The sequence below is a fragment of the Mastigoproctus giganteus genome, chromosome 13, assembly GCF_048544385.1.
Source record: "Mastigoproctus giganteus isolate SK-2022 chromosome 13, ASM4854438v1, whole genome shotgun sequence".
In the NCBI taxonomy this organism is placed as follows: Eukaryota; Metazoa; Arthropoda; class Arachnida; order Uropygi; family Thelyphonidae; genus Mastigoproctus; species Mastigoproctus giganteus.
This window is the reverse complement of record NC_143587.1, coordinates 55,282,173-55,294,778: the sequence shown is the minus strand read 5'-3', so window position 1 is coordinate 55,294,778 and position 12,606 is coordinate 55,282,173. Positions and strand designations below refer to the sequence as shown.

Here is a 12,606-nt window from a genome sequence, read left to right as displayed (position 1 = left end):
TACCAATGTGGCAAATTCATTTTTTTTTTTTTTTTTTTTATTATTGCCTGTACGCCATTATATTTTCCTGCCATATTTTCCTCATTATCATATTCCTGCCCACCTACATTTTTAATGTCAATCCATCCTTTTCTAATTTGGTAAGAATTTCTGTCGCCAATGGCAGCCTTTTCTTTGCTTTCTAAAGTCAGTGAAACTCTCTTCTATTGATATTTTTCTATCAATAATTAATTTGCACATGTCTTATTATTTGGGACATTTGTTCATGATGTGATAAATCTGGTGTTCAATCAGTTAACAAGAAGTACAGTACTTAACTTTTCTAATTTTTGAAATAATACTGGCCTGAATTTCATTTCCAGTTAAGCATATAAATATGTCTTGAATTTTATGTGATAAAAAATTCACAGTTCCTTTTCGTTGATTTGAAATTTGTTCTGCTAGTTCTTTATTATAATAAGTTCACCCTAGTTCCGACACTGATGGCCATTGATGCCGATGCACCTAAAAAAATCCCCAAACAAACAATCATTCGTAGTAGTAAACTACAGTAGTAGTGTGGACCTCATCAATTTAATTCTCCCATATTATGACTGCCTTTAGTAGTTTATTACTACGAACGAAGGATGGTGTATTTACACTGAGTTCTATGGTAAATTACAAGTTCGTAGTATATTATGCCTTGAGCATTTATTTTTATTAGTAATATTACTATGTACACATTTTGGCATCTGTCATATTGTGGAGTCATACTTCATAACTGGGTTGGCATGATTGTAACATCAGGGTACCTACTCGCCCACTGATGATAGTCAAAAAGCCTTGAAAAGGTGCCATCTGGGTGGTGGTATTCACTGAGAATAAGTAACAATAGCATTAGCATAGGCATATGATGCAAGAAAGCAAGCTTGTTCAGCATCCAAAAAAAAAAAAAAACACACCACTCCCATTTCACCCCTCCGTTTGCTCGAAATACCTGTCCAGTTGAGCCTTAAATTTGTTTAGGCTATCAACTTCAACAACAAGTGATGGAAGTCGGTTCCACCAACCAACCACCCGCTGGCCAAAGGCAAATTTCTGCACATCTATCCAACATCCGTCCTTCCTCAATTTGAATTTATGCCATCTGAGCTGATTATTCTGAGCAAGATGAAGAATCCCATTGGCATTGAGCATGCTCAAACCATTCAAAGCCTTATACACCTCTATCAGATCACCTCGCCGGTGCCTAGTCTCCAGACTCTGTAATTTGCAAAACTTAAGCCTTTCTTCGTAAGAGCAACCCTTTGTTCCATTCACTAATCTTGTTGCCCTTCTCTGTACCCGTTCCAGCAGCTCTACATCCTTCTTGAAATGAGGCCTCCAGACCTGTATACAGTACTCAAGATGTGGCCTAACCATTGCCTTATACAAGGGAATAATTACCTCCTTATCCATGCTAGAAAAATTCCTGTATATCATTGACAAGACACCATGAGCTACTCTTGCAGCTCGTCTGCACTGCTCAGTGTAGTACCGCAGAGTTGATACGTTGCTCTGGGGTTACTGTTTCCCATATGTAGTACTTTACATTTGTCAATGTTAAACATCATTTGCCACCTCTCAGCCCATCTGTTCAACCTTTCCAGATCCTGTTGCAACAGCATAGCATCAGTGGTGTCCTTAACAACCCTGCCAACCTTTGTATCATCTGCAAACTTGGACATTAAGCTTGATATACCATCATCAATATCATTTATAAATGCAGAAAACAATAATCGACCCAACATTGAACCCTGAAGGACTCCACTAATAACATTAGTCCATGATGAGTAGTGTCCATTGATTACCACTCCGCCTCAACCACCCCTTTATCCCTAGCAGCAATTTGCCTCCAGTGCCACACTGCTCCAATTTGTGCAGCAGTCTTCCATGTGCAACAGTATCAAAAGCCTTTCTAAGATCCAAATATATAATATCAAAGTTATTCCCTGCATCCAGTTCTTTTGTGACTACATCATAGTATCCAATCAAATTGGTCAGGCAAGACCTGCCCTTAACAAAACCATGCTGTGTCTGAGCTATAACTGAATTCTTGTCTAGATGATCCTGCAGTGCTTCTTTAACCAGTGCCTCCATTAATTTACCTGGAACAGAAGTTAAACTAACAGGTCTATAATTACTTGTGTCAGCCTTTGATCCTCCTTTGTGAATTGGGGTTACATTTGCACATCTCCAGTCTATGGGTACCTCCCCTGAGTCCAAAGAAGCTCTCATAATTATGGCTAGGGGTTTGCTTACTTCCTTTGCTGTCTCCTTTAATATAACTGGATAGATCCCATCCACCCCAGGTGCCTTTTTTATGTTTATCCTCAACAATCTCTCCTCCACTTTCCTCTCAGTTATTACAAAATCATCCAGCTCACTGCCAATGTTTACTTTACCTACATCATTCTCCTTCCTGAATAACTCATGTGTGAATGTAGATTCAAAATACTCGTTTAGATTGTTAGCCACCTGAGCAGGATCCTCAACTGTTGAACCATCAATATCCAGTGGACCAATCTGATTCATCCCTTTCCTTCTTGAGTTTAAATAGGTAAAGAACTCTTTTCTGTTTTTCTTTGCATCCTCTGCCAAGGATTTTTCGTAGTCTGCCTTTGCCTGCCTAATCTCCTTTGTGACTTGGTTACAGACCAACTTATATCTATCATAGGCTTCCATGTCACCCATTAATTTGTATGTATCCCATGCATTTTTCTTCTCTGCCACATGTCTCATTAGTTCATCTGACTACCATTTAGGCCTAAACCTTGAACAATATTTCTTAGTTGGTATGTAAAGCTTGGTAGCCTCCAAGATTAGTTCCTTGAATGCTTCCCATTTTGAGTTTGCTGTTGGTAACATCATCAGTTGATCCCACTGTATAGAATTTAAATACTGTCTCAGACCATCATAGTCGCCTTTACGAAAACAATAGTCTTCTCCATTGGTGAAGTGTTACTTATTCGAGGTAGTGCAATACATGGTAACTCATTGTGAAGGCAGTTACAATATGAGATACAATTAAATCAATGCCGTTCACATTACTGTTGTAGTTTACTACTGCGAACGAAGGATGGTGTATTTACATTGAGAGTTCTATGGCAAAATCTTGTATAAATATGTTGATATTATACATAGTGGACTTAAGAAGGGCCTTCAGTAAGGTAAATCATAAATTTCTTTTATTAAGATTACATTATTATGGAATATAAACTCTGATAAATGTACTTTTACCAACAGAGTCCCCATAGTGGTTGGTTCAGCAATCAGTACTTTTATAAGATATTTATGTTATAGAAAAATGGGATTCATTTAAAGCAGAGGGAAAGGAAACTTTAAGGTTCTTATATTATAACCCATATCTCACTCTAACGCTGTCACAACTCACTATAATGCTCTTTTACCAGCGTACAGATTAAATTTTTGGCATGTTTAACAAAAATGTTTCATCTGACATAATTGATAGTTTGAAAATGAATAGCAAAACAGTATTAAAAAGTTTCCCATGCTAATTTAATTGCAGTACAGTGGCTTGTTACGTAGTTCTGAGATCAACATTTTAAAAAATGATCAAGTATATTGCTTATAATATTTGTGTTATATGCATTTATCTGAAGTCTAGTCATCACTCAGTACAGCGTTGGGTAACGGACAGTTTACTTGAACATTTTATAATAATTAATGCAACGCAGTTACATTTTCGAAGATGAATAATGGATAAGAATTAAAAAGCAACAACTTCTGGGCATGGTATGAAGGTAAAAAACTACTACTAAGGTAAAAAAAAGACTGAATTTGAATTTAAAAATTAAATTATACATTTTGAAGTCAATCGGTTCCGTTCAATGACAAGTAAATTTGTGCAATCATTTAGGACTAGCAGATTCAACTGTAAGAACAATTATAAAAAAATAAATAATTAATTTTAGCAGTGGGAAAGACAGCTGTTCCAGTGCAAGCAACTAAATTGATTAGGGCTAGGCCAGCTATTATGATTGAAACGGAGAGACTTCTAAATAATTTTATTGAAGTTAATATCCAACATACAATTCCATTAAGTTAAATATTATTAAATAAAAAGTGATTAGCCTATAATAATGATCTGAAGAAAGCTCACCTTAAAAAAAAAAGAAAAGTGGAACCATTTAAAGCTAGTAAGGGCTGGTTCGATATATTTAAAATTCAGGGAGAAGCTGTAAGTGCAGATCAAGGAGCCGAAACTTTCAAAAAAGAACTTCTTAAAATTACTGAAGAGAGGTGTTATACTTCTCAACAAGTTTTTAACATAGATGAAACAGGACTTTTTTGGAAATGAATGCCCAAAAGAAGTTTCATATCGAAAAAGAAAAAACATGCCTGGCTTCAAAGTGGCAAAGGATCAGTTGACTTTATTGTTAAGTGGGAATGCTGCAGGGGATTTTAAAGTAAAACCCCTTTTAGTTTACCAGGAAGAGGGCCAAAGTACAACCCAAAATCGACCAAAGATACGAAAACTCGACAGCCCAGGGCCATCAGATTAATAGATTCATGATTTTAATTAGCATTTTAAGTTTAATTTTGATACGTAATGTAGTTAATTATATACCACATAATTATATACATAAGTAATGGAGAATATTTTGACCGACATTTTCGCTACTGTTTATTATTTGCGAGTCACAGTGGTATAGACTGCGACTCAAATACATATGTTACCTTATGGGAATACAACACTCGCTTTACACTGATTCACTTAGCGCTCTGATTTTCCTTAATGAATTATTAGCGTTAATCGGGGGTCACCTGTATTGGCCTCGGTTAATGTTTATGGCTAGCCGTATTGTGAGGAGGTGTGTGTGTGTGTGTGTGTGTGTGTGTGTGTGTGTGTGTGTGTGTGTGTGTGTGTGTGTGTGTGTGTGTGTGTGTGTGTGTGTGTGTGGGGTTTGGAATTACCATTAATTTTTTAATGAATTTTAAATATAAATCATAATTGATTATTTTATAAGGAAACAAAATATTTTTTCATTTATTAATCAATACTTAACATAAATAAATGGTGACAGCTTCACAACCATAAAGATAACGCTTATTTTGTTATACAGTAAACCCCCGCTATTCGCGGTATCTGTATCCGCGTATTCGCGATCACTGATTTTATATAAAATGAAACCTAAAAATATGTGAATTTTAAAGCGCCGTGAATATTTTCCGTCATAAAAAAAAAATTGGGCGTGGCTAAAATTATCTTTCCCAGTCAAAACAGCGCTCAGTGGGTGGCGGGGAGAGGGGTGACAAAATCCCAGCGTGGATGTTTCTCGCTATTCCTTGTTCAGTATGTGTTATGCGCTTGTCATGGAAGGTTTCGTCGTTTGCTTTTAATTTACATGCTTATAAATTGAATAAATTTATAAATTGATATGCTTACAGAAGAAAGTGACTTTATTGTGGACAAGTTCTTTCTAACCCGTACAAAAATATGGCTACGAATAACAAGGGAAATGTGAAAAGATGAAAGAAGGTGATGACATTAGCGAATAAAATTGAGTTATTAGACAAAATTTCTAATGGTAAAAGTGTCTCTCTCAGTGGCAAAACATTATAAAATCAATGAGTCAACGGTACGATCAATCTAGAAATTGGAAGAAAAAAATCCGGCGTAGTGTCCGTGAAAACGCGCTAATTGCTTCAAAAATTTGCTCTGTAACTCGTGATGTTAAATTAGATAAAACGGAAAAGGCTTTAAATCTGTAGATAGAAGACCGAACTCAAAATAAAATTCCGTTAAGTTCACTCATCATTCGTGAGAAGGCAAAACTCCTTTATCAACACTTTAGCAAAACTGGTGATAGCACTGGCGGGATAAGTTTTTTAGCTAGCAAAGGCGCTGGTTTGAAAGATTTGTTTGAAATTTCTAATAAATATTACATTTAATATTAAATTGTTTCTTATTTTCATTTCTATGCCACATGCTTGCATTTCACTACGTACTGTCTATGTACATAGTCATATTATGAAGGTACATATAATACATACATAGACAAAATTTTAGACTAGTTTTTCTTATATATTTCATACTTTGGAACAGAACCCCATTATTACTATGGGAGCCATAACTCAGTATTCGCATTTTCGGTATTCGCGGCATTTCTCAGGAACGTAACCCCCGCAAATAGCGGGGGTTTACTGTATATATATATATATATAAATATAAAATGTAAATTAATCACAAATAATGAAAACGAATGTAAATCATCGAAATCATGTTTATTAAATCAAGTAGGTATAAGAATTCACAGATAGGTAAATACATTATTTCTAAAATAGAAAAGAAAAATAATTATTTTAATTTTGTAACAGATTAAAAAATAGATTTAATAATTTACATCAAAATATTTCTTAGTAATTTATCTCTTATTGCAAGTTCAGAAATGATATCTTCATTTTTGATTTTCATTAATGTCTTTTTCGGAATTCATGATAATAAAACTTTCCAACCTGGTCTGGGTCATGGAATTGTGCAACCGGTTTAATGTGTACTTTAGTTTGGAAAATGATCTCTCACATGCAACTTGCATAGTAGACAAAATTAAAATTTTTTTATACGTTTAAATAATTATACGACATACTATACCCTTAGTTTAAGTAGCAAGAGCCAAGAATTATGACAGAACGTACGCACTTAGTTAAGGCTTAATAAAAACGGCACTCACCTCAGTGGTCTGTTATAGTTACATGATTTGTGAAAGGGATATAGGAAAGTTTCTGATTAAAAACTAAAAATTAAAAGTTAAGATTCGTAGATTAAAAACTAGAAATTAAAAATTTAAGCTCAGAGGAGGAAGAGGTACACCACGTCGTCCCCTAGTTGTCAATTATAAAACTGTGAAAGTTATGATAAATTAAAATGGGAATAAGGCCAATAGTCCCGAACGATGGACTTTTGTTAAGATCATCTTCATTTGGCATTAGAGAAGGTTGAACAGGGAATCGGCATAAACTTTGGGGTAAGTACCCGAAATGATTTGCTGAACACGTGGTATTTTAACGCGTGCGAGATTCCAAATAGGGGAAAAGGAAACCGGAAGTTTAGTGCTTAGGATATCGAGGTTAGTATTAAGACTGCACCATTCTATTATGAGGGTTTCGTATTGAAGGAGCTTATAGCGTGAATTTAATTTAATAATGGTAATTGCAGTGTTGATTGATTTGTTGTTGTCGATATGGGGGTTTGATGGCGCATAAGCTACTTTGGCTATAATGCAGTGTTGATTGAGGGGTTATGATTGTAAGTATACACATGCTGAGAGAGCTCTGTGTTTCCTTGTAATTTATTAAAAGTTTTTCACTGGATTATACAGTATTTATCTCTTTATGCAATGGAATCCAGTATTAACGTGATAGTATGTGCGTGTATTTGCCTAATTTTAAAGGGGGTTCCTAATTTAAAACAAATTAGGAAACCCCTTTAACAAATACAAAGAAACCCATATATATGACACGAAAAACATTAATAATATAGTTTATTTAATCAAATGCCAGTCTGACTGCAACATGTGTTACATCGGAAGCACTACCAACAAATTTGGATCATCCACCACCACAAATACCCGCACATATTATCACATTACTAGTTTCCGGACACATCAAGGAAATACAGAGCTCTCTCAGCATGTGTATATTTACTCAGCATGTGTACAATCATAACCCCTCAATCAGTGCTGCAATTACCATTATTAAATTAAATTCAAGCTATAAGCTCCTTCAATACGAAACCCTCATAATAGAATGGTGCCATCTTAATAACTAACCTCGACGTCCTAAACACTAAACTTCCAATTTCCTTTTCCCCTATTTGGAATCTTGCGCGTGTTAAAATACCACATGTTCAGCAAACCATTTCGGGTACTTAAACTTTACGCTGATTCCCTGTTCAACCTTCTTTAGTGCCAACTGAAAATGACCTTAATGAAAGTCTGTCGTTCAGGACTATTGGCCTTATTCCCATTTTAATTTATCATAACTTTCACAGGTTTATAATTGACAACTAGGGGATGATGTGGTGCACCTCTTCTGAGCTTACTTTTTTAATTTCTAGTTTTAATCTACGATTCTTAACTTTTGATTTTTAGTTTTTAATCAGACACTTTCCTATATCCCTTTCACAAATCATGTAACTATAATGAATCATTGATGTGAGTGCTGTTTTTATTTAGCCTTGAATAAGTGAGTACTTTATGACATACTATATAAATTATATTTATGCAACAACTTATGCAGTTTTTACAGGATTTACATTTTGATTCTTGTTCATATTCTTCTTCAGCTCTTATTTTTGTCATCATTCATTTTCACAAATTTACAGTAATGTACTCTTCTACTATTGACATTTTTAATATATCATATTTTGAGGGCTCTTAACTGATATTGTAATTCTTCAATTGTAATATCTGGCAAAAATCTTTTAAGCAGGTTTACTAGCGATCTGAAACTGTTCGAAGGTAACAATCCAGTTTTAATTGTATCAAAAATTTTTGGGTTTAATGCAGAAATATCTGCAATTAAATGTCCTGGTTCTGTAAATCTGCTGTCTTACTTATTATACCTTGGTCCATAGTGACAGTGTATACATTAAAGAGATAAATACTGTATAATGTCACAATATCACTGCCTACATTCCCTGCTATCCAGGCACATCAGGCTAGATTTAGAAAATCCTCTGGGAATGCCGCATAAAATGCAGCAACTACCCGGTAGGAGCTTGCATTCTCTGGTTTCTACCTTGAAGACTCCTGTCACCCCTCTTTTGGGCAGTGGTGTATTTACCAGATTTATTTATAAGCTATACAACATCTGCTATGACTTTATTAAATACTTGAAGTTTTACACTTTATGGCATATATGAATATGGCTGTAACTATTTGTATGTATAAACACTTAGTCAAGTTTGCCATGCATTTTGTACTGCCAATCAACTCATTGATTAATCTGTGTCATGTTTAAGATGTGTACCAATATCCACTTCTAATTGGTCTTTAATAATTCTTATTGATAGGGAGGGTAAAATTTGATGATTTTTATTGACAGGAGAGGGTGGCATTTTGGTTCTAATTTTATTGTATTCTTCTGATGTATTTTTGTGTATAATTCTGTTCTAGCCTTATGATTCTGTTGTAACTGAAAACTCTAGGCCAGTCACATTGGTTAGAGCAGTCGGCATCCTTACGTTATTTTCTTTAATAAATCTTTATTGTTTTCTAAATTGAGCGAGACTTATTCCTAGGCCACATTTTTTGCATTGTGTTGGAAATGAAAAATTGCAGAGTTTGCTTGATGGCTAACTGAACAATCACAGCTAACTTTTACTGGGTGTTTATACAGACCTATTTGTTACTTTTGCCTTTTTATGGAAGAGTAAACTTCCATTTAAAAAGCATGATAACTGTTGTCTTTACCTTTAACCCCTAGAATTGGGCTGCATTTGCCCTACACAGAAATTTGAACCTAAGCCCAAGCTTTGGCAATGAGGGTGCTGCTCTTTGTGCAGTCTTCAGTGAGAACAAGGTCTTCTACCGTGTTGAAATATTATAATCCTATATTTATTAAACTGAAGATGTTCTGTCCCATTAAAAAAAAAAAAAAAAAAAGCAGTGGCATTTACTTTTATATCTGTGTGCATAGTTATCTCATTTGGCTGCTAACTGCTGATGAAAAATATCTACACAGTGTTTCCACTTCTGTTCATTTTTTTCTCATTATTTTACTTTTCAGTAGAACCTTACTGAAGCAACTTCTGTAGGTAATCATGTCAATAACTTTATTAAATATTTTAACTTTGCTTGAGTTTCTCATTTTCAGTTTTTGACTATTGGCCCAAAGGAGATAAATGAATAAGAACTAATAATATAATTAATGAGAAATAAGCTAGGCAGCTGAGTTGTTTATGTATTATCCATTTATCTATGCTGGACAATTCATGCTTGGTTGAAAAATGTTCAGAACCAGAAAAATCCAAAACAGACATCTTCAGGTCTCAATGTTGCCAGTTTTTGGATGTTGCACTATATTACTAGGACATTTTTCCTAAGGTTTTTCATCTAATTTTCCTACTACCTCAAGAAGAGGTAGTAGAAATTTTTAATGTAACAGAAGAGATCAGTTGCCTGTTAAAACATGGTGTTGAGTTTGAGGAAGTAGATGTGAATGACACAGTGGAGTTGTTGGATTCCTAAGAAAAGGTTGAACCAGAAAGACCTTTTGCAGTTTGATCAACAAAGGGCAGGCAAGAAAAAAGGATAATTGTTTCTCCTAGATCAACTGATAACAAGAAGATTATCAGAAGCATTAAGCTTATTTAAACAAGAACATACTAATTGAATATGACCTGAAATATGAAACTAACTAATTAATATGGCAGATCGACTGGAGACACCTTGTGTTTCCTATTTGAATTAATGATGAAGAAAAGGTTGCACAGTAACTCTTTATTATTATTTTTTTAAGCCAATCAAAAGTAAAGAAATCTATAATCCAAAAGAACCTCTATAACCCAAAATTGTTCTCGTGAAGAGACATTACTTTGTTTTTACATTTTGGTAAATAGTAACCTTTCTTTTATTGAACTTCTATAGGTCTGTTTTAGTTTATTTGTAATGAAATAATTTTATAATTGGAAATATTTTAGTTAAATCAGTCAGCAATATTTACAAAGTGACTTATATTTAAAAAAATTTAATTCTTCATAGGCAAGAAATGAAGGTGCATTTGAGGAAGATAGAGATTTGGTGAGCATTAATGAATTTACTGACAGGTAATTTTACATTTTCTGATAAAACTTAAGTTAGAGAGCCATATTTACTGATTTACATATGCTTGCAATAATAAGTGTTTTCAGGCTTATTGGGAAAGTGAAGAAAATCGAGCCTATGTTTTGAAGGAAAAAAAAAAAAAATCTGATATCACTGTTGTTTTCAATGATTATAACAATCTTGTGGGGCGTACTCTCAATGGATTTCTATACGTTGAGAGCAAATGATGATGATAAAAAGGTTGGTAGGTGGTTAATAAGGAATCAAGTCATAGTACTACATCAAGAGAAATTAGGCAGATTTACTGGGAAGTGCCAATTGAAATTTAATATTTTTAAATTTAAGGTACTGCATGTGGATAGCAGTAATCCCAAAACAGTATACCAATTGGCTGGTACCATACTCAAAGTAGGGGTGAGCAAAACAGACCCATGGGTGTAATTGTACAGTCAAAGATGAAGTTTTCAGAACAGTACAGACAGGCTGCTAAAAAAGTTCAGGGATTCTGTCAAAGGTATACTGGAATTTTTCCAGCATAGCCAGGAAAGTTATTATTCCATTGTGTAGCACACTGGTTAGGTTGCATCCTGAGTACTTCATAGATTTCTGGAAACCTCATTTTAAAACAGCTGTGGATCTGTTGGAATAGGTACAGAGAAGAGCAACTAGAGTAGTCAAGGACACAAAATGTTACTATGACTGTGAAAGACTTTATGTTCAGCAAATTGCAGCTCTTGAAAACTAGGCACTTGCAAAAATACCTGATTGAAGTGTGTTAAGTCCATCAGCCTACTAAATGCTGATGGACTTAAATTGAAAGTAATGGTTGCATGATAGATGTGCATAAATTTGCTTTGTGGCAAAGTAATCAATTGTTTGAACAAACTTCATCTGGTGTTGTGGAAGTAGATTGTTTGAATAAATTCAAGGAAGGGCTATACAAATTAGTAGAAGGGATGGACAAATAAAGTGAGAGATTTTTTTTTTTTTGTGTATAAGCTTTCCTTGCATCATTTGCCATTAATAATACTAAATTTTGCACAATCCACATCTTCAAAGCAGTAACTAATTCATCCCTAGAATTTAGATTAAGGCCTCCGTAGCCGAGTGGGCAGGAGCGGGAGTGCAGTAGCACACGCTCTTTGAGTAGACCGGGGTTCAAGCCCCTGACCGCTGAATATGGTCGATCTGCCAACCCGCACTGGACCAGCATGGCAGATTATGGTCCATTTCCCTCAACATGAATTGTTGAGGACGCTTCCATCCTGCAGTGGGTTGATAATGGCTGCACTTTACTTTTTTTTTTTATTTGATGATAAACAGGTTTTTAATGCGATATATGTCAGTTTTATGGGATAACTGGATTAATCTTGAAATTTTGAAATTTGGATCTTGAAATTTTTTGTATTTTGAGTGGTCATATTATGTTATAAAAAAAAAAAAAAAGTGAAAAAAATTACTGCAACTTATTGTTCATATTTCTATACAAGTGCAGCTTGTGTGTGTGCACCTGCGTGTTGTGAGAGAGTTGGGGGACATATATAGCACATGTGAAAAAATAGTAAAAGCAAAATTATTTCCTATTCTAAAAATATATTGTATATGTATATTTTGTATATACTGTGTATGTATATTAAAAATATAAACATATACTGTGTATGTATACTTTAGAAGTGAAAAAGCAGCTTTCCTGAAATCTCATTGTGGAGTGTCATGAATAATACAATCTTTTCCTTAATAGATAACAAGTAGGGTGTGCATTTTGAAAGGCCACAGCCCTCTGGGCTACTTAACTTTG

The 12,606-nt window shown here is 34.5% G+C and overlaps 1 protein-coding gene across 2 annotated transcripts in view; it reads left to right on the top strand.

Moving 5' to 3' along the window:
* Positions 1–12,606, top strand: part of LOC150076070 (uncharacterized) — a 102,744-nt gene that overhangs the window by 75,180 nt on the left and 14,958 nt on the right. For both annotated transcript variants that reach the window (XM_090388003.1, XM_090388002.1), the window contains exon 8: positions 10,746–10,810. In XM_090388003.1, coding sequence (XP_090244129.1) covers positions 10,746–10,810 — 65 coding nt within the window. The remainder of the gene's footprint in view (positions 1–10,745; positions 10,811–12,606) is intronic.